The following is a 25,908-nucleotide window of genomic DNA, read 5'->3' as shown; positions in this document are numbered from 1 at the left end:
GGTTTACATGTTGCTATGGTGCTGCTACACAGGTTCCTGGAGCACTTTAGATTGAAGTGGACTAGGAAGAAAGGCCTGGTGATCTACTTCCAGAAAGGACAAATATTGCAGAGGACCACTGTTGTAAAGTGGGACTGACATCAGGGTTGAGGGAAGGCAGAGAAGGAGGGGAGGAATGATGTATGTTGCATTGAAACAGATGAGGGAGAGAACTGTTTAAAAGGGACATATGAATGGGTATTCTTGTCATTACAGAAGTCCAGAGTGAAGGCTGCATAGTGGGGTGGACTTGGGGTGGGGGGAGGGACTGCATAACAAAATAAAGAGGTTTTCTTTTTCTTTTCAAGGAGAAGAGTGAATGGGGGGAAGGAAGAAAAGTGCAAGAATGAATGACTGGAAACCCTAAGTCTCTGTAAACATTTCATTAAAATGAATTTAAAAATAAAATCAGCCAGTGAAGTCCTAAAGAGCACAGCAGTCTAGCTGGCAACCGATCAGGAGGATGGCACTGGAACAGGCAAGTTTTATTCTGTTGTCCACAAGAGCCACCAGGAGCTGGGGGCCAATAGCACCATGGGCTAGAGCAGGGAGCAAGGCAGGCTCTTCCAGGCAGTGTCTTGCTTGGGAATAGAATATCCAGGAGAGATGAGAAGGCTCTCCAGAGAGCATGTGGTGGGTTTCAGTGTTAATAACAAGAACCCTTGGCAACAGCTCCATGCTGGGCTATTCAGGGTCCATCAAAGCATTCCCTTCTCACACCCACCTCCTCCAATAAATGCAGACACTGTGAAGTTACTCTGCGGTAATAATTCCCCAACCCCTCTTCCTGGCCATCATAGCCCATAGTCCACAACGGAAACTGAAAACAGCAAACAGGAATTTTCCCCCAGCTTCCCTCGAAGCTGAGTCTCAGGCTGGGGACAAATCTGGCCAATGGTACAATAAAGAAGTCTATTCAGAGTATTTGGAGAAATATTTCCTAGCTTCTGAGATATCTGAGGAGATTCTCTCTCTCCTCCTCGCCATGGGTTTTGTCTGTTGAGAGGATGTGATGTCCGGAGCTGCAGCAGTCACTCTGTGATCAGGCAAGGAAGACCTAGAGAACTGATACGAACAACAACAACAACTCCTTGCCACTGAGACAGAACCAACTCATAGTTAACTGCAGAGAAGTCAATCCAAAGGATGTGGGCATTAAACTGATCTCGAGGGAGCTCTAGTGGCCTAGTGGGTAAGGAGTTGTGCTGCCAATCCGAAGGTAGGTAGCTGGAATCGCCCAGCTGATCCACAGTAGAAAGATTTGAAAAGCCACAGAGGGTCAGCTGAGTTGGTTCTGACTGGATGGCAGTGTCAAATTGATTCTGGGGCTATCTACTTTTGGAATCATGTTACATGGAAAAGACCTATCATTTACATTTCTTTTAGCACACTATCCTGTAACATGCTGCCCCAAATACTCTGATTGGTTATGGATAGTTTACAGTATTATTCCCATTTTCTAGATGGCAAAGAGAGTATGACAGGGTTAGAAAGCAAGCAGCAGCACTCTCTGTGCACCTCACATCTGCCAGGCACCGTCTATGTGCTTTACCTACATGAACTCATTTAAAACTTATAAATGCACCGCAAAGTGGTCATGACTAGCCCCATTCTACAGATGCTGAGACTGATGCTGAGAGAAGTTAAAATAGCCTGCTCAAGGTCACATGCAGCTGAAAAGTGGCAGAGTTGGCACTGGAGCCCAGAACTAAGTCTATGTTCAAGGAATGCCTCCAGGGTCAAAAATATCAGTGGTTACTCCTTTCCACAAACCTTTACCAAGTGTTTATGGGGCACCAAGCTGTGTGCAACGAACTGGGGGCTCAGAGGTAGGTTAGGCAGAGCCTGTCCCCCAAGAACCCAGATTGAACAGGTGGTGCAAGTGGGAGAAGTGGCTGGAAGGTGGGTTAAGAAAAGCTTCCTGGAAGTGACCACCAAGGAGATGAGTAAATTCAAGAGCTGCATCTTGCAGCAGAGACAAAGGCATTAAAGAAACATATGGAAAAATCAACTAAGGTCCTCGGGATGCGTGAGCAGGGCCACCATGGAGCAGTCTTGAAAACTCTGAGATGGAGCCCCTTCTTGTCATCTCCTGCCCCAATCTGTGCCCCTGTTTTCAGTAATGACATCACTCTGCTGAACCCCTGGCTCCTCCCACCTCGCCTACGACATTCACCTGTCCCCAGGTGGACTCCACTCTCCCTGAGAAAACCCTGTCTCCCTCACTCTCAGTCACTGCCGTGGTTCCCTGACGACTGCACTGGCCTCCTAACTGGCCTTCTCCAGCCTCTAAACTCAACCCACTGGAATCCCTGGGGGTGAGTCCTGGCCCTGGTGCTCTCTACTGCGCTCCAGTACTAAGAACTCCAGACATAATTGGGAATTGAAGCTTTTTTTAAAAAAAAAAATTCAAATGAGTTGGTTTAATTCCAGATGGTACAGAACTCCAGGCATAACAAAGAATGAAGAGGCGATTCTGACAGGATTCTGGACTGCTTTTACTTTCACTGCACAGCTAAGATCAGAATGGTTGAGCGAGAAATGGTGATGGACCACCATAGAATTTCTTCTTCTTCACTGTTTCACAAAAAGTTTCTCCTTAAATGTACAACAGGCTCCAAGACAACACTTCCTTTTAACTACAGGTGGCAACAGATGTTGTAGCAGAGAATCCAGATGTTTTATAAAGGAATGGAAGTAAGGTTCATCACTGCCTGAGTCTTACTTTTTGCCAGATTTCTTAATTCCACCTTTGGCCAGGGGACCTTTGCCCGTAGCCTTTGCTTTTTGCTCCTCGAGTTTCTTCTGTTCTTCTCTTTGTTTCTGCTTGAAAGCCTTATCTTCCTTGTCTATCTCCTTGGTCAGCTTCTTGGGCTGTTTCAGGGGCTGCTTCTTACCACCTTCGCTGCCAGACATGGTGCTGGCATTCCCTCCACCCCACTTGTGAAAAATATTAGTTATTCAACCTCTATATATTTTAATTTTCTTTCTCTTCCCCTCTTTTTAAAATTGATATTTTAACAAAATGGATATTTAACAAGATGGACTGAGGGGGGAGGGTGGGGAGATGGAGGAAACAGTGCAACAAGGAAAGAATCTTTTCAAAGAGAAAAGCAAACTGGGGGCATGGGAAGGAAAATATGCAACAATGAATGAAGAGAACTGAAGCTTTTAGATACAGAAATCCAATTAAGTACAACCATCTAACCTCTGCTTGCTCTCTACAAAGGCCACACTCTTTTATCTAGTATTCAAGGCTCTTCATGGATCTGCTCCATTGTTTCCTATCAGCTGTGTGTCTGGCCCCATCAGGCAGACACCTATCTACGCACCTGGCTCTCTTTCCATCTGCCAAGGCAGACTTCTCTTTGGCCAGTCCAACTGCTTCACCTCAGTTCGGTCTCTATCTTTCCCTTATCTATGACAGTAAAAATTTGATTGGTCATGAGATTGAAAAGGCAATAGGCCCCGAATAAGCAAAGCACTCCTTAAAAAGAGAAACAAGGTAGGAGGCATCTTGCTCCCTGATTTAAAATCCTTCTACACTACTGTGGTGGTCAAGACAACGTGGTACTGGTACAATGACAGACACATAGATCAATGGAATAGAATTGAGAACCCAAAGATCAGATAATCTACCTATGGTCAACTGGTTTTTGACAAGGAGATGAACTCAGTTAAGTGGGGAAACAACAGCCTTTTTTAACAAATGGTGTTGGCAAAATTGGAAAACTATCAGCAAAAAATTTAAGCATGATCCATACCTCACTCCATACACAAAAGTGAACTCAAAGTGGATCATGAACCTCGGGCTAAAACCAAGGACTATAAACTTCATTAAAGAAAAGCTTAGATGAACTTTAGACATCCTAATCCAAAACATAAACAGTATTCCAAGCATCCTGAAAAATCTACAACGAGGAGAGAATAAAACCAAATGAATGGGACCTTCTAAGAATCAAATCCATATTCACATCCAAAAACTTCTCCAACAGGGTAAAAAGGAAGCCACAGACTAGGAAAAAATATTTGGTAATGACATGTCAGATAAGGAACTTATATCTAGAATTTATAAAATACTCAAGCACCACAACAAGATAAAGGTAAATAACCCAAAAATAGGCACAGGATATGAATAGACACTTCACCAAAGAAGACATTCAGATGGCAAACACATGAAGAAATGAGATGCAAATCAAAACAACTATGAGATACCATCTCACCCCAGTCAGAATAGTAAAATTTAACAGAACAGCAAACATCAAGTGCTGGCGAGGTTGTGGAGAAACTGGAACCCTTATTCACTGTTGGTAGGTGTGTAAAATGGTGCAACCACTATGTAAGGCTGTATGGCGCTCTCTCAAAAAGTTGCAAACAGAAATACCATTTGACTCAGCAATTCCATTACTGGGAATATACCCTAAAGGAACCATAACTGCCACCCAAGCAGATATATGCACACCCATGTTTATTGTGGCTTTGTTCACAATAGTAAAGAGTTGGAAACAACCCAAGCGCCCATCAACAAACAAATGGATAGAGAAGCTTTGGTGTATTCACACAATGGAATACTATGCCACATTACAAAAACAATGAACTCATGAAATATTTTACAAAATGGTTACCCATGGAGGACATTATGCTGAGTGAAATATCTCAGTCACAAAAGGACAAATACTGGATAGTGCCACTGTTGCTAAACAGGACAGACATAGGGGTTGGGGGAAGACTGAGAAAGAGGGGATAAATAATGTATACTGCATTGAAACAGATGAGGGAGAGAACTGTTTAAAAGGGATATATGATTAGGTATTACTGTCATGACAGGAGTACAGATTGAAGGCTGCATAGTGGAGTGGACTTGGAGGGAGGGATTGTATAACAATGAAAGACTATTTCTTACTTTTCAAAGAGAAGAGAGAATTGGAGGGAGGGATGGGCAAGGAGAAAAGTGCAACAATGAATGAATGGAAATCTAAATTCTCTGTAAATGTTCATTAAAATTAATTAAAAAAAATAAAATTTGACTGGTCTTCAAAGCCCAGCCTGGCTGCCACCTTCCCCATGAAAGCTTTCTTTGATGCTTCCAGTATTAATAATTGAAAGAGCTCACATTCACTGGGAGTTGACTTTGGGCCATGCACTGGACTGAACATGGGGATGTTTTATATGTCTCATCTCACTGCTTATTCAACAGAATAATCCTGAGATATTATCATGACAGAAGGAACCAAGGCTCAGGGAAGCAAGTGTTATGTTCGAGGTCACACAACCAGTGAATGGCGAATGCTGGATTTAATCCAAGCTCTGACTTCTACTGAAAACTCTGATATTCTAACTCCAAATATATGATATGCACACAAATACACACAGCAGAATATCACATGCAAGCAAGATTCTGCTAAAGATTATAAAAATATAACTGGAACAGTACGTCAATAGAGAACTCCCAGATGTGCAAGTTAGGTTTAGAAGAGGCTGTGGTACTAGAGATATTGTAGCTGATGTTAGATGGATCTTAGCTGAAAGCAGGGAATACCAGAGGAATGTCAATCTGTGTTTCATTGACTATGTAAAGGTGTTTGACTATGTGGACCACAACAAACTGTGGCTAACTCTGAGAAGAATGAGAATCCCAGAACATTTGATTGCGCTTATGCAAAACCTATACTTCGACCAGGAGGCAGTCATCAGAACAGAGCAAGGAAACACTGCATCGTTCAAAACTGTGAAGGGTATACGTCAGGGATGTGTCCTATCTCCGTACTTTTTCAATCTGTATGCAGAGCAGATTATCTGGGAGGCTGGGCTCTATGAGGAGAAATGTGACATCAAGATTGGCAGACATTAAAATATGACACTGTCATTAAAACTGTCATTCATTCTCTTGCTCCCACAAGACCCCATGTAACCCCATCATGACACTTAAAGCACTGTCAGCTGTTGTTGTTATGTGCTGTCGAGTCATTTGCGACTCACAGCGACCCTATGTACAACAGCCCTAAACCCTGCTCTATGCTATGCCAATCGCATTGCCTGACACACCTATCCTGATTACCCCAGTCACTGAATCAATCCACCTCATAGAGGGTCTTCCCCTCCTGCGCTGTCCCTCCACCCTACCAAGCATGATGTCCCTCTCCAAGGACCTGTCTCTCCTTACAACATGTCCGAAGTATGTCAGACGAAGCCCCAGAATCCTTGCCTCCAAGAAGTAGCCTGGTTTAACCCTCTCAAGGATGAATCTGCTGTCAGCTGTTACAATCACTAATATGAGTACCTCTCTAAGACAGTAAGTACCATGGGGACAGGAGCCATGGCTTGCTCTTCTTGGTTTCCTCTACAGGCCTTACATAAACTACACCCAGCACACACATGTTGAGAGAATAAACAGATATTCTATCCTCCTACACTGTGTCACACTTGAGGTGGAGGACAGTGTCTGTATTATCTGGCGGTGAAGTGGTTAAGCACTCAAAGCTGAAAAGCTGGTGATTCAAACCCGCCCAAAGTACCTCAGAAGAGAGGCCCAGAGATCTACTTCTGAAAGAATACAATTTTGAAAATTATGAAATCTTACTCTGCATACATTGGGTCATCATAAATAGGGATTGATTTAATTGCATCTAATTCTTTGCCTGTCTCTGGGTGATAGAGCAAGAGCTTTGGTCGTGTGGTCTGTACAGCTGCACTGCTAACTCAAAGGCTACGTGCTACTTTGGTGGTTTGAATCTACCGACTGCCCTGAGAGAGATACAAGGGCAGATTCCTTTTGTTGTGATTTATTTATAGCCTCAGAAATTAGATAGAGGGTCACTTAGCGTCAGAACTTACTTGATAGTAAGTAATATACAGCCCACTGCCATTGAGTCAGCATCAGTTCATAGTATCCCTTTGTCAGATTTCCGAGGCTGTAAATCTTCCTGGGAGGAGACTGTACCTCTCTCTTCCATGGGCAGGCTGATAGATTAGAGCGGCCAACAAATATTTTTATCTCTTCATTAGCTACTGCGAATACTATAGTTACTCATGTTCCTCCATTGCTCATAGGGTTTTCAGAGGCCTGTTATTGCAGAAGAGGATGGCCAATCCTGCATCCAAATCTGTCTTAATTTGGGAGGTTTGCTGAAATTTGTCTACCATGGGTGACTCTTTTGTCATGTGACATACACTGGTGGAACAGCTTCCAGCATCACAGCAAGCCACAAGTTACCCCAGTACAGCAAACTGACAGACAAGTACTATACTAATAAAAGCAAATGATAAGAAAGCAAGCATATCTACCACTAATACTATAGCTAACAAATTAGCAATGATTTTCATCTTTCTTGGATCCAAATCAACACTTTTGTTACTAGATATCAGGAGATCAGGAGATAAATTAATTGGGGAAAGTCTGCTGTCCGGGACCTCTTCAAATTACTGAGGGGCAATGGTGTCAGTTTAAAGACTAAGGTGCACCTAATTCAGGCCGCAGTCTTTTTAATTACTTGCTAAGCATCTGAAAACTGGACAATGAATAAGGATGGTAGAAGGAGAATAGATCACTTTGAGCTGTGATGTTGGAGTACTGACTACCCCATAAACTGCCAAAAGAGCAACAAATACATCTTGGAGAAAGTGTAGTCAGAATGTTTCTTGGAGGCAAAGATGACAAAGATTTGTCTCACATACTTTGCATATGTGGTTAGGAGAAGTTATTGCCTGGAAAGGCACATCATACTTGGAAAGGTGGAGGGTAGGTGAAAGAGAGGAAGACCCTGAACCAGGAAGATTGGCACAGTGACTGCAGCAATGGACTCAAGCACATGAGATATGATGAAGATAGTACAGGGTTCAGATCTGCTGTCCACTGGGTTGCTAAGAATTGTACTCAAATCAACAGTATCTAACAACAACTACCACCACAACTCTGTATTAATATAAGACCAGGCAGTTCTATTGCATATAGGGTTGCTATGAGTTAGAACTGCCTAGATGGTACATAATACTGTCTTTACATGTGTATGTACATATATATTCTCCATGTACTTCAAAAAGCGTCTGACACACTGTTTGAAACTGGGAACCCAGGGAGGAAGTGGGGGGAAATGCTGTTACACTGAGGGGATCTTAACCACTGTAAATAAACAATGTATAAATTGTCGAATGGGAAACTAATTTTTAGGTACTTAGAAAACGCTTGCTGGAGGTACAAGTGAAGGAATACTCACTGAGAAGATGTCTTACCCAAACCCAACTGTGAGGTCCTGAAAGGTAAGGATGATGACATGCTCCTGTTGCCCCCCCCCACCATAGCACCTGGCAGGCTGCCAGGTTGGCAGTGCTTACCTACCTGAAGAAAATGAAGGAAGCCTGAGATTCCCACTGGGAGAGAGAAGCACTCACCTGTGCTCGGGTTCTGGAAACAGCTGGGACAGGGAGATGCCACAGAGCGCAGCATAGGCGAAGCGGTTGGCCTCAGTCAGCTCCCGGCCAGTGGGCAGATTTATGTCCCCCTCCTTAGCTGGCTCGGTTGCCTGAGGCGGCCTCGGGCTTGGCCTTTCCCACGTGGCCATTCCCAGCCCTAAAGAGGGAAAAAAACAAACCTGCTCAAAACCAGTAAAACATATTTCCACAGGGTAGGTAAAGATTACTTAAGACACAGAAATTCCCAACCTAAAAAAGATTGATAAATTAGCTTCATTAAAATGAAGAACTTTGGTAGAATCCCGAGAATTAGACTCTTAGATATCTTAGACAAACCTGAAACTGAAGCCACTTCCAAAGACCACCTTTCTGTCAACCAATAGATAAATTATAATGTGAACCGGGACCTCCAGTGGTCTAGTGGGTAAAGAGTGGCTCTGCCAACCCAAAGGCACATGGTTCGAATTCATCAGCTGGGCAATCTTCTCCTGTACGATTTACAGCCGCTGAAAACCCTCTGGAGGGACAGCTATGAGTTGGTTCCAACACAACAGCACATGACAACAACATAATGTGAACACCACCACCCCGGAGGAGTGTGCTCCTGAGAATAATCAACCATAGGAGACCACAGGAGTGGTATGCGCTACAAAACAAGACTCAGAAGAGGCAGGGAATGGGGAACCCAGGAAAGAAGTTGAAAAGTGCATTTCTCTGTTGAGGGGATGGTAACTACCACCATGAAAAAAATGCATAAATTGTTGAATGGGAAAAAAATTCTTTCTGTACATTTTAACCCAAATCACAATTCATTAATTTAAAGGAAAAATGAGGAACTTTCATTTCTAAAAAGAAGTTTTGAATGGTTCAAACAGCTCTATCACTAACTAAAAAGTTCAAAGAATTTATCCAGGGGAAAAATTTCTGACCATTTACCTCCTAGATTAGAGCCACTGGACGATACAGAGCACAGTTCTGCTACAGGCACATGGGGCTGTCAGAGCTTGAATTTGGTTTTTTAAATTCACCAAAAGACTCCTTTATGAGAATAAATAGGCCAGCCACAGACTAAGAGAGTTTCAAATGATTGCCAATGAAGGGTTTGTGTATGTGCCATCAAGTGAGAACTGACTCACAGCTGACCTTCCAGCAGGTTTTCACAAGCAGTAAATTGCACAGGAGATAACTCACCATCTTTCTCCTGCAGAGCAGCTGGTGAATTTGAACCTTGTGCCTTTGGGTGGGCAGCACAACTCCTTACCACTATAAGCTCTGGTGGCCTAGTGGCAAGAAGCTGCATTGCAATACTAAAGGCACACAGTTCAAATCCACCAGCTGCTCTGCAGGAGAATGATGGGCAATGTTCTCCTGTGTAATTACTGCCTCTGAAAACCCACTGAAGGGTCAGCAATAGGTCTGTTCCAACTTGACAGTACACAACAACAAAAATTATTTGTTAAGGAGTCCTCCTGGGACAATGGTTAAGTGCTGAACTGCTAACTAAAAGGTCCATGGTTTGAATCCCACAGATGCTTGGCAAGAGAAAGATGTGGCAATCGCTTCTGTAAAGAGTGACAGCCTTGGAAACCCCACAGCACACAGCTCTATTCCACTCTATAGGGTCCCTGTGAGTCAGAAATGATAGCTATGGATAGAAATCACTAGGAAAAAGACAAATAATTTAATTTCTTAAAATGGGCAAAAGAGTTGAACAATTACTGCATAGCAGGAACCCAAATGGCCAATAAGCATGATTACTGCATAGCAGAAACCCAAATGGCCAATAAGCATGTGAAAAGGTGGTTAAATTAGTCATCAGAGAAATGGAAAATATCACTCAAAATGAGATGCTATCATTATTCATTGAAATGGCTATAATGAAAAAGACTGAGTGCTGGTGCTGGTGAAGAGGAAACGAAATGAAGCTTTCACATGTTGTTGGTGGGAGCCTAAACTGCTTCAACCATTTTGGGAAACTAGTTGGTAATATCCATTCTCGCTAAATATATGTCTTCTCCTTGTTCCAGTAATTCCACTCCTAGACAAATGACAACTTACATCCACCAAAAGACAGGTCCTTTACGAGGGAAATAGACAGTTTCATTCACATTAGCTTCAAATGTGAAACAACCCAAACGCCCACAATAGGCAAGATAGTGGTAGAGTTACACCAAGTGACATTACAGAAGTGAAAAAGTATGAAGTGTGGCTCGCCACAATAGGAGTTATCTCACAGACAAGATGATAAGCAAAAAATCCATACCCATGAAAGAATACTGCAACAACATTCCATTTATATAATGTTGAACAACAAACTAGTCAGAAGAGTGGTTATCTCTGGGAGGGGCTATCTTCTCAAAAGGGGTACAAGGGAGCCTACTGGGTCGCTATTTCAACCTTGGTGAGGATGAGAAAACCCAACACCACAACTAAACCAGCTGGTGTGGAGTGATTCTGCTGCATGACGGCCCCATGTGTTTCAGCATAGAAGTGCTCCACTGGGTGTTCGATGCCTGCGACTGTTCCAGGGCAGACTGCTAGGTCTCTCTTCTGAGACTCCACCAATCTTTCAGTTAGAGCTAAGTCCTTCAGAATTTGTGTCACTCAAGAGACATGGAAGTAGATGCCCATTGAGATACATTTAAAACATGTGCATTTATAAATCAACAAAGTACTATTTGTTACAAAAAAGCCTAATAAAAATATATTCTTATAAAAAAATGTGCATTTTATTATGTGCACATAATACATAGTTATATATATGTATATAAAATATATATACATATTGTTGTTGTTATTTGCCATCGAGTCGTCTGTGACTCATAGTGACCCTATGTACAAGAGCCCTAAACCCTGCTTTATCCTGTGCCAACCTCACTGTCTCTGACACACCTACTCCCCAATCTCTGAATCGCTCCATCTCATCGAGGGTCTTCCTCTCCTAAACTGTCCCTCCACTCTCCCAAACATGATGTCCCTCTCCAAAGATGGGTCCCTACTTGCAACATGCCCAAAATATGTCAGATGAAGCTTCAGAATCCTTGACTCTAAGGAGCTGCCCGGCTTCACAAAACCTGTTTGTTCTCCAGCAGTCCATGGTATACTCAACCCTCTTCTCCAGCAGCACAGCTCAAACACATCAGTTCTCTTTCTATCATCCTCCAATGCATAGCACACAATTGTGAAGACTATAGCCTGGATCAGGCGCAGCCTGATGTTGTTGCTCTTCAGTACTCTGGAGAGGTCCCTGACAACTGACTTTCCCAATGCAATTTGTCTCTTGACTTCCTGGCTGCTTGTAGCAAGAGTGTTGACTGTGGAAACAAGTAAACAAAAACTGTTAACTATCTCAATCTCTTCACCATCCATACTGATGTTGCCAATTGTCCGAGTGGTGAGAATCTTTGTTTTCTTGATATTGAGCCTCAATCCATATTGAACGCTGCAGTCCTTGACCTTCTGCAGCAAGTGCTTCAGGTCCTCCTCAGTTTCAGCAAGCAGGGTTGTGTCATCTGCATAACGTAGATTGTTAATAGATCTTCCACCAATTCTGATGCCACATTCCAACTCATACAGTCCAGCCTCCCGGATGATCTGTTCTGCATACAGATTGAAAAGGCATGGTGGAAGCCCTTCCCAATTTTGAACCATGCAGTGTCTCTTTGCTCTGTTCTGACCACTGCCTCTTGGTCCAAGTACAGATTTCGCATAAGCACAATCAAGTGTTCTGGGATTCCCATTCTTCTCAGAGTCAGCCATAGCTTGTTGTGATCCACACAGTCAAAAGCCTTTGCATAGTCAATGAAGCACAGATAGACATTCCTCTGGTACTCTCTGCTTTCTGACAAGAACCATCTAACATTAGCTATAATATCCCTAGTACCACGACCACTTATATATATATGTATTATATTATGTATGGCATATCTGATATATCAGATATATCATATATACAATATAGTATCTGGAGTTCTGGTTGGAGTGACGAGCTCAGCTGCGAATGGAAAGGTTTATGATGTGAACCATCAGTGGTTCTATGGAAGTAACATATGACGGTCTACTTCCATAAATAGTACAGTCTTAGAAACCCTATGGGGCAGCTCTACTCTGTCCTACAGGATCAGATAGATTTACTTGAAGACAAAAGGTTTGTTTTTATATTATAGTAGAGTGTACTGTGTGTATTGACCTCAATGATAGAAAGAAGGAGAGGGAAGAATGAAAGGAGAAAATATGGGAGCAGGAGGCAAACCAGGCACTCGAGGAGTAGGAAGGGCCTTGCGAGAGGTGACTGTGTACCTAGGAGTGGCCAGACCATCAGGAAAGGGTGTCAGCTTTGAATATCCGGTTTCAAGGATAGAAAGGCAGGCTCAGTGGCCAGGCAGACCTGGGTGTGAATCCAAGCACTTCCTCCTAGTAGATACAGACTTGGAGTAACTCAACCTCTCTGCTCTCAGGTTTCCTCACCTACAGCTTGGGACTGTAACAGTATCTACCTGGAAGGGCTGTGTCAGGAGTAAATGACATAGCTCACGTGGGTAAACATTTATAAACACTTGGAACAGAGTTGGCACAGGGTTAAACCAAAAACCCTTGCTATTAAGTCTACTCTGAGTCACAGAAACCCTGTAAGGAAGAGAAAAACTGTACCATAGGGTTTCAAATGCTGTAATCTTTACAGAATCAGATGCCATATATTTATTTCCCATGAAGCAGCTGGTGGGTTTGAAGTGTTAACAAAACTGAACACTTAACAACTATGTCACCAGGACTCCTTTGGCACAGGGCTATTGTTATTATGTGCCATCAAGTTGACTATGACTCATAGTGACTTCATGAACAATGACTCTAAACCTTGCCCTAGCCTGAGTCAACCTCATGGTCTCAAACATACCTGACCCCACTGCCACAGTCATTGTGTCAATCTGTCTTATCCAGGGCCTTTCTGGTACTCATCTTCTACTCTTCCAAGTATTATGTCCTGTAAGGACTGGTGCCTCTTGACAACATGTCCAAAGTATGCGAGATGGAGTTTCAAAAGCCTTGCCTCCGAGGAGCAACTTAATTTCACTCTCTCCAGGGTTACAGCTATATAAATAATTGTTATATATGTAAAGGAATATAATGATGACTAAATAAGTGAAATGTTCAGCACAGTGCCTGGCACATGACAAAAGGAAGTGAAAATAATAAGGGTTAGTATTATTTGGCCCTTACTGGGAACCAGGATCTACAAGTCAAGTTCTATCATGATGTCTGAAGTCCGTTGGTGCAAACGGTTAATGCTGCCAACTAAAAGCTTGGAAGTTTGATTCTCTCCTGGGACAGCTTGGTATTCTGTGGTTTAACCCTTAACCAAATGGACTGACATAATAACGACAGCAATGGCTTGAGTACATGTCAGAGATTGTGAGGATGGCGCAGGATAGGAAAAGGTTCAAATCTGTTGTTCATACAGTCACTACAGCTCATACTTGACTCAATGGGCCCTAACAACAAGAAGGTGAAAATGAGCCATCCCAGAGGTAAAACAGGGTGTGCCCAGTGGCACAACTATCCAGAAGGAAGAGCTAGGAGTGGAAGGTATCCTTTGGAATCAGGGTCTCAGTGCTAAGAACCTCCTAATACCAGGAGACAAAGTGCTATAACAATAAGACAGAACTAGTGGCATAGAAACAGTAGCAGCAGAGTCAGCTGAACCAAGAGACTAGCAGGAGATGGCACAGTGGACTTCAAATTGAGTACCTTCCAGAAGGAGGCTTGTTAGCAGAGTGGGGTGCCTCTGGGGACTTGGCACTTGATAGAGCTGAGCATCTCTGAGTCAACGTTTCTTGGCTGAGTGTCGTGCCTCTGAGCACTTATTAGTAGAGCTAAAGAGTTTTGGAACACTTGCCTCAGCTGTGCAGAGACTCACTGAGGGGCCATGGGGCAGGGAGGACACGTTTTAGAGAGAGGAAGTGTCTCACAATACAGATGAGAAGAAGCTGTCCTGAGCAAAGAACTCTATCTTGAGTGGTTTCTGACCCAGAATGGTAACCCGATTCTTCTCTAACAAACTCCATAATCATGAGTATTGTCTGTCAGTTCTGTGTGGCCATTACTATGGATTATCAAACCCAACAGAGAAACAGAGGGCTGGCTAGTGTGAGAACTGGTAAAGAGATTGACAAGTATGTCTGACCTGCTTCATAGGAAACAGCTTTGGTTAGCTGTGAAGTTAGAGGTCAGGAGCTTCCATGACATCATTTTTACAATACCTGACCTACCGCCAAGAGATCTGTAGCCTCATAACCAGACTTTGCACTGTTTTGGGTCCATAACTTTATTCCTATCCAGATGAGCAATAAAAATTTATTCTCAAAATTGGATTTCTGTATAGAAGGTATTTAAAACTATATCCACAATTAATAATTACCTTATTAACACAATCTTAAGATACTTAATGGCAAAACATCAACATTCACACAGCATTAACAGTTTACAAAGCACTTTCAAGTCCCTTTAATTCTCACAACTCTCACGTAGTTAAGCAGGGCATGAACCATTTGATGGTTTTGTACAACGGAGGAAACAGGCTAAGAGAGGCCAAAAAGGTTTTCTCAAAGTTGTACAGTAAGCAAATGATGAGCTCTAAACCAGAGCTATGGTCCCAAATCCCCTGTTCTTTCCTTTATACCACCCCAGGGATCCTCCTCTCTTGTTTTAGATGGAGAAACTGAGATCCAGACTGTTTAACATCTAGCCAAGCCAATCAGGAGGACTAGATCCAGTCATTGCTTCAGAAACCCAAGTTCTAGATTTGTAGCTTCTCATGACTCATAGGAGCAGCCCAGACCATGGGCCTTTCCCTTCTCCAGCCTTCACTGTAACAGACAAAAGAAATGTCTCAAAATAAAAACCAGTACCAAGTGCAGCATCCAGCCATGACGTCTTAGGACTCAACAATTTTCACTTCATTTAGTCAACTTCACAGGCCATTTGGAGGCTGGAGTACTTGCCTCTTTTACCCAGAAGAGCCCAACAAGGTATTTTATAGGTCTAGTATCTGGAGAGTTTAATGCTGTTGTTGTTGTTGTTAGGTGCCATCGAGCCAAGTATGACTCATAGAGACCCAATGCTCTATCCTGTGCCATCCTCAAGCATGTTGTTGCTGTTAAGTGTCGTCGAGTCGCAGGCAACTCATAGCGATGCTATGAAGGAGAGTCCTCAACGCTTGGGTGTCTCTCATCCTCTCTCCAGGTTCATAGGTTTTCCCAAGGCAAGCTATTACGGAAGTGGATGCCACTCCTCCTTCCAAGCTTGCTTTCATTGGGGAGCTCCACCCCACTCTCTGTCCACATTGGGTAACCAACCATTAACACAATTTTTTTTCTAAATTTAGGTTGTTTATTTTTCATTTTAATGAACATCTACAGAGATTTTGGGATTCTATTCATTCATTGTTGCACATTTGACACATCAGTGTCATAGTGCTCAGCCTCACAGCAACCACAAGTTACCGCTGTACGGCAACTTGTACACCAGGGCTATAGGACCTAGAGGAATGTCTGAACAAAAACAATGAAAGACCGGCCCGAGGGCCACGGATTAAAAGTCACCCACCTTTGGCTTGGTAGCATCGCTTTCTGTCCTCTGGGCCAGCTGATCTCTCTCTCTCTTACTCAAGCATAGGAGTTATGAAATCAAGAATAAACATCCTTTTAACCAAAGAAGCATGAACTGCCTTGACTCTAACCACAGAGGAGGGGCATGTACTCTGTGCACAAAAAGCTCAGCTTCATTCAAACAAGGGACTTATATGTAGAATTTAGAAAATACTCGAGCACCACAAGATAAGGTAAATAAGCCAATTGAAAAATGGGCACAGGATATGAACAGACACTTCACCAAAGAAGACATTCAGATGGCCAACAAGCACATGAAGAAATGTTAAAAATCTCTAGCTCTAAGAGAGATGCAAATCAAAACAACTATGAGATATCATCTCACCGCAGTAAGAACAGTAACATTTAACAGAACAGCAAACAAATGCTGGCGAGGTTGCAGAGAAACTGAAACCCTTATTCACTGCTGATGGGAGTGTAAAATGGAAGGATGGCGCTGTATGGAGCTTTCTCAAAAAGGTGCAAATAGAAATACCATTTGACCAAGCAATTCCACTACTGGGAATTTACCCTAAAGAAGCCATAACCACCACTCAAGCAGATATATGCATACCCATGTTTACTGCAGCTTTGTTCACAATAGCAAAGAGCTGGAAACAACCCAAGTGCCCATCAACAAATGAATGGAGAAGCTGTGGTATAGTCACACAATGCAGCATTGAAAAATAAGGAACTCATGCAGTATTATTCAAAATGGGTGACCCTGAAGGACATTATGCTGAGTGAAATATCTCAATCATAAAAGGACATATATTGCACAGGGCCACTGTTGTAAAAACGGGACTGACATCAAGGTTGAGGGAAGACAGAGAAGGAGGGGATGTATGATGTATACTGCATTGAAACAGATGAGGGAGAGAATTGTTTAAAAGGGACATATGATTGGGTACTGTTGTCATGACAGGAGTCCAGAATGAAGGCTGCACAGTGGAGTGGACTTGGGGGGAAGGATTGTATAACAATGAAAGAGATTTTCTTTTACTTTTCAAAGAGAAGAGTGAATTGGGGGTTGGGGGTGGCCAGGGAGAAAAGTACAACAATGAATGAGTGGAAACCCTAAGTCTCTGTAAACTTTCATTAAAATGAATTAAAAAAAAAATCTCAGCTTAGGCCAAATTAATTTATTCATTCCTTCAACAATATACATTCTTTATACAGAAGTAACACAAGTGCACTTTTAGTCATACATATCGACCATGCCACTTGCCTGCTTAAAAAATTATGAAGGCTTTCATCTGCACCAGGATAGATGTCAATCTATTATGACCTACAAAGCCCTATGTGACCTGGCTCCTGCCTACCTCTCAGGTACATCTCAGATGCCACTTCCCCTTCCTGATTTGTTCAATACTTTCAGTCACCCTGACTGTGTCTGTTCTCAAAGATTCAAGCTAGGTCTTCACACTTGCAGTTCCCCCAGCCTAGAACACTCTTTCTGGATGTCAGTTTCAATGCCACCTCCTCTGAGAGGCCTTCTCAACCACTCAGCTAAGGAGTTTAAATGTAATTGTTAGAGCCAAGCTCACATGGGGAAGGGTTACGGTACCAGGGTCTTGCTGTACTACTTGCATAACTGGTGACCCAGGGAGTAAGGAGTTGTGTTGCAAAACCAAAGACAGTTGGTTTGAATCTGCCAGTTGCTTTGCAGGAGAAAGATGGGCAGTCAGTCTTCTTCCATGTGTTTTATAGCTTCTGAAAATCAGCTGTAGGACTTAGTTATACATCAGTATAGACTCAATAGCACATAATGACAACAGTGTAAGTCCATCTGTTTTTTTTTTCAAATAAAAAGTGAGTGTTTGGGTTTTTTTTAAAAACAAAACAAAAACACAACAACCCAAAAATCGCAAAGGGAGTCAACAGAATTGTGCAGATCCTTTCTTAAAATTTTAGTATATTTTAAATAAACATTTACCTCCGCCCCAAGTTAATCACTTAATTCATGTTATACATATTATTTTGGCACCTACTAGGTCCCAGGCACTGTGCCTACATACATGCTGGGGACAGAGGATCCTCATCATGGAGGATATATTACAATGAAGGAGATGATAAATACATACATAAAGTGATAACCAAGACAATTTTAAAATAATTTTAAGGGTTCTGAAGGAAAATAGTTCTTATGTAATACTTACTCAGATTTTAAGAAATAACTGTGGGCCTTCTGTCTCTCTAAGTCTCAAAGCAGGCTGCCTAACTTCTTGAAGGTTCTTCAGAGAAATATGCAAATTCTCCTGTGAGCAAACCAGAAAAACCAGCCTGCAGGCCCATTGTTGTTATGTGCCCTCAAGTCTCATGACTCATAGAACACATAGGCACCCTATGAACAACAAATCTGAACCCTGTTCTAGCCTGCACCATCCTCATCATCTCTGACACACTTGAGCCCATAGTCCATAGGGTGTGGAATCTGAAGGAGGTCAAGGGCAAGAAGCTTGTGGGGAGGGGGTTGTTCTATACTTTACTCCTGCTGGTTCCTCTCCCCAGGATGCCGTTTTCAGCAGAGAGCAGAGCAGCCACTGCTTACTGAGGGCTCTTTGGCTTACTGAGGCATGGCCCTGGGACCTTACAGGGACCATCTCATTTAATGCCCCTCTTCTAATCTCTTAGGCCCTGAGCTCTGGTTACTGCACCCAGCACCCTTGGTTAGCCAGGACAATAGAACACAGGCCCTGTGTCTCCTAGTGTCCAAACATGCACACACGGCACAGTGGTGCTCACGGAATGAATGCACAGTACGTGAAGGAACGGACCAATGTTTAGCCTTCAACAAGGGGTACATGTTTCTTCTGTCACTTGTGTGCCAGTGTGCTGCACTGTGTCGGCCTATGTATTGTTATGATGCTGGAAGCTACGTCATGGATATTTCAAATTCTAGTAGGATATTTCAAATACTAACAACATCCATGGTAGTTGGGTTTCTACAGAGCTGCCAGATGAAGACAGGCTAGTAAGAAAAGCTTAGTTACCTATTTCTAAAACCTAATCATAGAAAACTCTTGTGGATCACAAGAGAGAAGATGGCACAGAAAAAGGCAACATCTCATCTATACATAAGGTCACTGTAAACTGAAGCTGACGATTACTACCACAAATAAGAATAGATTTTCCTTGATATTTCTCTTCCTCACAGTACAGTTTGTCCTCAAACTGGAATCAAGCACCAGATGAGGAAAGGAGATGGAACAAGAATTAAGCATATGGAAGTACCCAAGTCCTCTTTATACAAACAATGAAACCCACTGCCCTCAAGCTGATTCTGACTCACAGAGACCCTACAGGGCAGAGTAAGATTCCTCCAGGTGATTTTCAAGGCTTTCAGTCTTTATGGAAACAGCCCAGTGCTCAACCACTGCTACCAGTAAGGTTCTTCCATGGACATTCCAGGGCCAAGAAGTTAAGCCTTTTAAAAATATTCAATGCAGAGAAAGGATCAGAAGGAAACGCAGTTGTTGTTGATTGTCACTGAGTAGAGCATGACTCATAGCAACCCTATGAATAAAAGGCCTGAAGCCTTTCTATAACTATAATCATTTATCAAAGTTCATAGAGTTTCCAGACACATGTTGTTTAGGAAGTGGATACTTCTCCTGTTTCCAAACCTGTCTTATATTGGGAGTTCCACCAAACACTGTCCACCATGGGTAACCTTTATGACATTTGACACCCCAATGTCACAAAGTTCGGCATCACAATAACCCCAAGTTACCTCAGTACAGCATATTGACAGTAAAGTGCTGTACCACTTAGAAGAATGTTCCCCCAAAATATAACAACCAACATTTAAACACAAAGGCCCTCCCCAAGGTCTTGTAGCATAACAAGTAATTGTGAAGAACATGGTCTGGATTAGGTGCACCTTTGTCTCTAGACTGACATCGTTGCTTTTCAGAACTCTGGAGAGGTCTCTGACAGCAGATTTTCCCAATGCAATTAATCTTTTTATTTCCTGACTGCTGATATTAAGAGTGTTGTTGATTATAGATCTGAGAAAGCTGTAATTGCTAACAACCTCAATCTCTTCTCCATCTATCATGATGCTACCAATTGGCCCAGTGGTGAGAATCTTTGTCTTCTTGATGTTGAGCTTCAACCATATTGAAGACTACAGTCCTTGACCTTCTGCAGCAAGTGCTTCAGGTCCTCTTTAGTTTCAGCAAGCAAGATTGTATCATCTGCATATCATAGGTTGTCGATGAGTCTTCCTCCAATCTTGATGCCACACTCCTTCTCATAAAGCCCTACTTCCCAACTGATCTGTTCTGCATACAGGTTGAAAAGCTATGGGGACAGGATGCATCCCTGACATACTTCTTTCCTGATTTTGAACCATGCAATGTTTCTTTGTTCTGTTCTGACTGCTGCTTGGTCCAAGCATAGGTTTCATATAAGCATAATCAAGTGTTCTGGGATTCCCCTTTTCCTCAAGGTTAACCATTATCTGTTGTGATTCACACAGTCAGATGCCTTTGCATAGTCAATGAAACACAGACATTCTTCTAGTATTCTCTGCTTTCTGCAAAGATCCATCTGACTTTGGCAATAATGTCTCTAGTGCCACAACCTTTTCTAAATCCAGCTTATATTTCTGGTAGTTCTGTCAATATACTGTTTCAGCTGATTCTAGATAATCTTCAGCAGGATTTTGCTAGTGTGTGATCTTGTTCAATAATTTCCACATTCTGTCAGGTCACCTCTTTTTGGAACGGAATAAATATGGATCTCTTCCAGTCAGTTGGCCAAGTAGTTGTCCTCTAGATTTCTTGGCACAATTTGGTAAGCACATCCAGGGCAACATCTGTTTGTTGAACTACATGAGTTGGTATTCCATTAATTCCGGAAGCTTTATTTTTTTGCCAAATCTTTCAGAGTAGCCTGACCTTCCTCCTTCATCACCATTGCCTCTTAATCATACGTTGTTTCTTGAAATTCTTCTGTGTCAGCCAATGCTTTTTGGTACAATGACTCTGTATACTCCTTCCATGTTCTTTTAATGCTTTCTGAATCATTTAATATTCTGCCCCATAGCATGAGGCATTGCAGCTCATGGCTTGAATCTGTTCGTTATTTCTTTCAGCTTAAGAAACGCTGAGCGAGTTTAGCCCTTTTGATTTTCTGATTCCAGCTCCTTGCTCGTTTCATGGTAATATTTTGCCTTGCCCTTCTGAGCTGCCCTTTGAAAGAATCTATTCAGCTCCTTAACGTCTTGATTTCTTGCTTTGGCTTCCTGGTGCTCTAGTGCAATATTTAGAGTCTCTTCTGACACCCATTTTGGTCTTTTCTTCTTCCTTCTTTGTAAAGACTTTTTGCATTCTTCATGAACAACAGTCTTTATATCTTCCCACAGCTTATCTGGTCTTCGTTCATTAGTTTTCAAGGCCTCAAACCTATACCTGAGTTGGTTTTTAAATTTATGGGGGATAGATTCAAGGTCAAATTTTTATTCCTGTGGATATGATTTAAACTTCTTTAATTTGAATTTGCGTATGAGCGGTTGATGGTCTGTACCACAATCAGCACTTGGCCTTGTTTTTACCGCTGATACTGAACTTCTCCAACAATTCTTTCCACAGATATAATTGATCTGATTCCTGTGCATTCCATCAGGTGAAATCTATCTGTGTAGCCTGCATTTATGTTTCTTGTAAAAAGCATAACAAGTAATTGTGAAGAACATGGCCTGGATTAGGTGCACCTTTGTCTCTAGACTAACATCACTGCTTTTCAGAACTCTGGAGAGGTCTCTGACAGCACATTTTTCCCAATGCAATTAATCTTTTTATGAATAAATCCTTGATTGTACAGAATTCTATCATTCTATTCCCAGCCTCATTTCTGTCACCAAGTCCCTATTTTCCGACTACTGATTCTTTTTCCTAGTTCTCAACTTTTGCATTCCAGTCACTCATTATTAGTAATGCATCTTAGTAAAGTGTTAATAATAATTATTTCTTGGTTTTGGGGTTGTGGGGCTAGAGAACATTGATATAGGTTTTCTTTTTCTATATTTTTAACATTTTCTCTTGTGATTTTATTTTGCAAAAACAGAACTCAAATAAAACCCTATTACATTCTTAATCCCTAGAAGATTCTTATTTCAAAACGCCATGTTTCTTTCTTTTTTTCTTTTCAAAAAGAGTACTGAAAGCAAAGAAGGAAGTTCCTGTCCCTCCCAAAACTTAAGCCAAAGAAAAGGCATTAAAGACCATGAAGGCAATCCTGAAGGGTATCCACAGCCACAAAGAAGAGAAGATCTGTGTGTCACCCACCTTCCTGTGGCTGAGACTCCAATACCCCCCAGAAGAGCACCCACAGGAGAAACAAGCTTGACCACTATGCCATCATCAAGTTCCCCCTGACCAATGAGCCAGCCATGAAGAAGACAGAAGATAACAACACACTTGTGTTCATTGTGGATGTCAAGGCCAGCAAGCACCAAATCAAACAAACTGTAAAAAAGCTCTATGATACTGATGTGGCCCAGGCCAACACCTGGATTAGGCCTGATGGAGAGAAGGCATACGTTTGACTCACTCCTGACAAGGATGCTTTAGATGTTGCCAACAAAATTGGGATCATCTAACCTGGGTCCAGGTGGCTAATTCTAAACATAATTTTAAAATAGAAATTTTTCTCATACTTACACAAAAAGCCACATATATATTTTTTAAAGATAAAGAAAAAACATATACATTTTATCTTGAACACTACTTGTCATGATATTGTAACCATGAGGGAAAACAGCCCAAGGAGAAAGCACCTCATTGAGGTTGTGGAGAGGACACATGAAAAAAATCCTGCGTCTTTAATGAGATCAATGGGGCACTGAAGCAACCATGGCTGCAGCCTGACTTTTGTTATGATGCTTATTATGTAATAAAGTAAATGCCTTTATTACATAAAAAAAGGCCATGTTTCCTGTGTGGCTCAGCAATGTCAAGTGGTGCTGAAGGCACAAGTTCCCTTCTTTTGTCCACTGGTCACATAACTGACTAAATGGACAGGGATTGACACTACCAATAGGCACTTTTCAGTTATCCATGATAATGGGATAGAAGAGTCCATGGTTTTAACTCTACAAATAACTGGATGGGTTGGGCCCTCCAACTATTCCAGTTGAGGGGGTATATTAAAGCTATGGGGTAGGGAATATGCCATCTGAACTACACTTACTGACTCTGAGGAGCCTCTGAGAAGATAGACTGATCTCAAAAGACAATGCTAGAATCTGCAGTGAGGCAATCATATAGGTCAGGGAAGTGGCACCTCTGCACTCTGGGGTCACCAGATGTGCACAGGCCTGGTGCAGCAGCCCCTAGGAGCTCAGCAGGTTACTGATAGAGGGGTCGCTTACTACTAAAGAAGCTGGAAGGTTTTTGTGTGTGGGGGGTGCTCCTGGGGATATCCAAGCAGTGTAAAGATAACGAGGAACCTAAAGTAAGGCAGCACTTGCCTAAGAAGAGCATCAGTTCTCAGCGAGACAACACATACACAAGCAAGAAGAGCCAAGGCAAACACATTCTAATAGCTTGACTGTACAACCCAGGCCTGGGTGGACAAGACTTATTCTGAGATGGGACCTCATCTCAATGTTCTGTGACTGTGATTTTGTGTAAGCAGTCACACATTTGTCAAGAATGAAAATGCTAAGTTATTTTTATTAATAGTAGGGATAGAGAATCATTACTCAAATTATCTGTACTCAGTTCTACAAGCACCCATGGTAGGTGCTGTAGAGTAAGATCTCGGAGTCTGCTTAAATAAAAGTAAATGAAGTTTATTGAGGGATAAGCAAAACGGGAAAATGTCCTTTGTCAGAGTGAAAACTACCACTCCATTAGATCACAGAGAAGGCTACGTTCTTACATCGTTGGATCAATGACTAAAGCATATGAAATTCATACCTGGCTAAAAGACTATGAGGGGAATTAAAGGTAAGATATCCAGAATGGAAAATTTGGCAGTGATAGGTCCGTTAACACGTAAGTGAGAATACATGATTGGTCAAAGGTATGGCCCCAGAACAGTTGACACCACCAGTTTTCCTGGTAACCTACTCTTCCTCAATAGTGTATCTCAAGACCCTCCAGGCACAAGCTATCACATCTTGCATCTGTCTATAGTGACGAAGATCCTGTGGGTCTCTGTCAGTATGTTAGAAATTCTACATGGGCCTGGCCTCAGAGAAAATGAACGCTGTCATTCAGGCTTAAGATCTGCCATTTTTCCAAATGGTGGCTTCTAAAAAAAATCCAACACAGATTCTAGACTCATGTCAAGATTTTAAGATGGGCTTACAGCTCTGCTTTTAGATTGCCCTTTTTATACACAAACTAAGTGCTTCAGATTTCAGACTCTGACACATAAGTATTCAGCCAGTATTTGCTGACTAATTCCATCAAAAAAGAGGAAGATCACACAGTGACAATCATGAGGAAGTTGCAGGATTATGCAGTGCTTCTTTCTGTTGTACACAGGGTTGTTAAGACTTGGAGCTCATTTGATGGCTCCTAAAACCACCACCTCTACTGTTCATAGGGTTTTCAGAGTCCTGTTATTTAAGAAGTGGATGACCAATCCTGCTTCCTAGACTGTCTTAATTGGGGAGCTCCACTAAAACCTGTCCACCATAGGTAACTCTTGTGGCATTTGACTCACTAGTGGTATAGCTTTCAGTATCATAGCAATCCACAAGTTATCTTAGTACAGCAAACTGATAGACAAGTGCTGTACCAACTAGAAGAATCTCTGCCTCAAACACAACAAAGAGATAATTTAGTTTGTAACTCTAATAGTAAACCAGTCTTCTAACGAGGTGTGATGGTAGAGGGTCAGCAAAGGAGAAGATGATTGTCAACCAGACGGAATGACAGGGTGACTAATACAATGAGCTCTGGTGTGTTGGGAGGTGTGAGGATGCCAAAGGATTTAAGAGGGTTCATATCTGTTGTTCACAGGATCACGATGGGTTTTACTAGACTTGACAGCACCTAATACACTACCACCACACATAATACAGTATAATTTCTTCTTGGGAATGGGAAAAACTCTAAAGGTAGCATTGAGGGGAAAGTAAATGTGGACAGTGTCAACCCTAGAAATCTTTTTGCTTCTGTTTAAAATGTTATGATCTGGGTCCTCAGAAAAATTAAAACCAAAACCAAACATCTTGAGTTTTTCTTTACATGTTAGCCAGGTGTGGCTTTTGTATTCTCTAAGGCAGGCAGTGACGGCCAAGGCAAACTTGATGTATCTGTGTGTGGATGTGGTGAGGGAGAGCTTTCTTATTCTCCTCCTGTTCTGCTGGTTAACTTGTCACACTTAACACGATTAAGTTAAATAATACTGCAGCTCTGTAAAACAAGGTATGTGGTTCATCTTTTCCTCATCTCCTGTTTCATTACTGCCTCTGAAAACCCACTGGAAGGTCAGCTATGGGTCAGTTCTGACTTGACAGTACACAATAACTGTGAAACAAGCATGAAGTTGGCTTTCAGTGTCAAGTTCTGTTCACTACTATTTGATGATGGTCTGTTTCTCTGCCACCTCTACTGTTAATGCTCGTACCAATGCTGGGTCACAATCTTAGTCTCAGTCTCACCCAAGTATCTCTGGCCCAAAACATGTGTTTCATTCACTGCTTCTTCTATCCTGGTCGTAGTGAGATTCCTGTTTTCTGTCTCCAACTCTGCTCAAATTAAGCCTGACCAGATGTCAAGATTGAGCAATCCCTGGGCAGTCTACATATACTTTATTTGCATGTTCCCACCCAGAGATGTTATTTACCTTATTT

The 25,908-nt window shown here is 42.2% G+C and overlaps 1 protein-coding gene across 1 annotated transcript in view; it reads right to left on the bottom strand.

The window, feature by feature from the left end:
* TMCO4 (transmembrane and coiled-coil domains 4) overlaps positions 1–18,346 on the bottom strand; it is a 146,474-nt gene extending 128,128 nt beyond the window's left edge. Inside the window, exons 1-2 of the mRNA XM_006883582.1 lie at positions 18,251–18,346; positions 8,428–8,605 (exon numbers count right to left, since the gene is read on the bottom strand). Of these exons, the coding sequence (XP_006883644.1) occupies positions 8,428–8,597 (170 nt within the window). The 5' untranslated portion in view covers positions 8,598–8,605; positions 18,251–18,346. The remainder of the gene's footprint in view (positions 1–8,427; positions 8,606–18,250) is intronic.
* Between the last annotated feature and the right edge of the window lie 7,562 nt (positions 18,347–25,908).

Source organism: Elephantulus edwardii, unplaced genomic scaffold, assembly GCF_000299155.1.
Source record: "Elephantulus edwardii isolate Elephantulus edwardi_28Jun2011 unplaced genomic scaffold, EleEdw1.0 scaffold00028, whole genome shotgun sequence".
Classification (NCBI taxonomy): Eukaryota; Metazoa; Chordata; class Mammalia; order Macroscelidea; family Macroscelididae; genus Elephantulus; species Elephantulus edwardii.
Note: the sequence above shows the minus strand (reverse complement) of the source record. Positions and strands in the feature narration are given on the sequence as shown.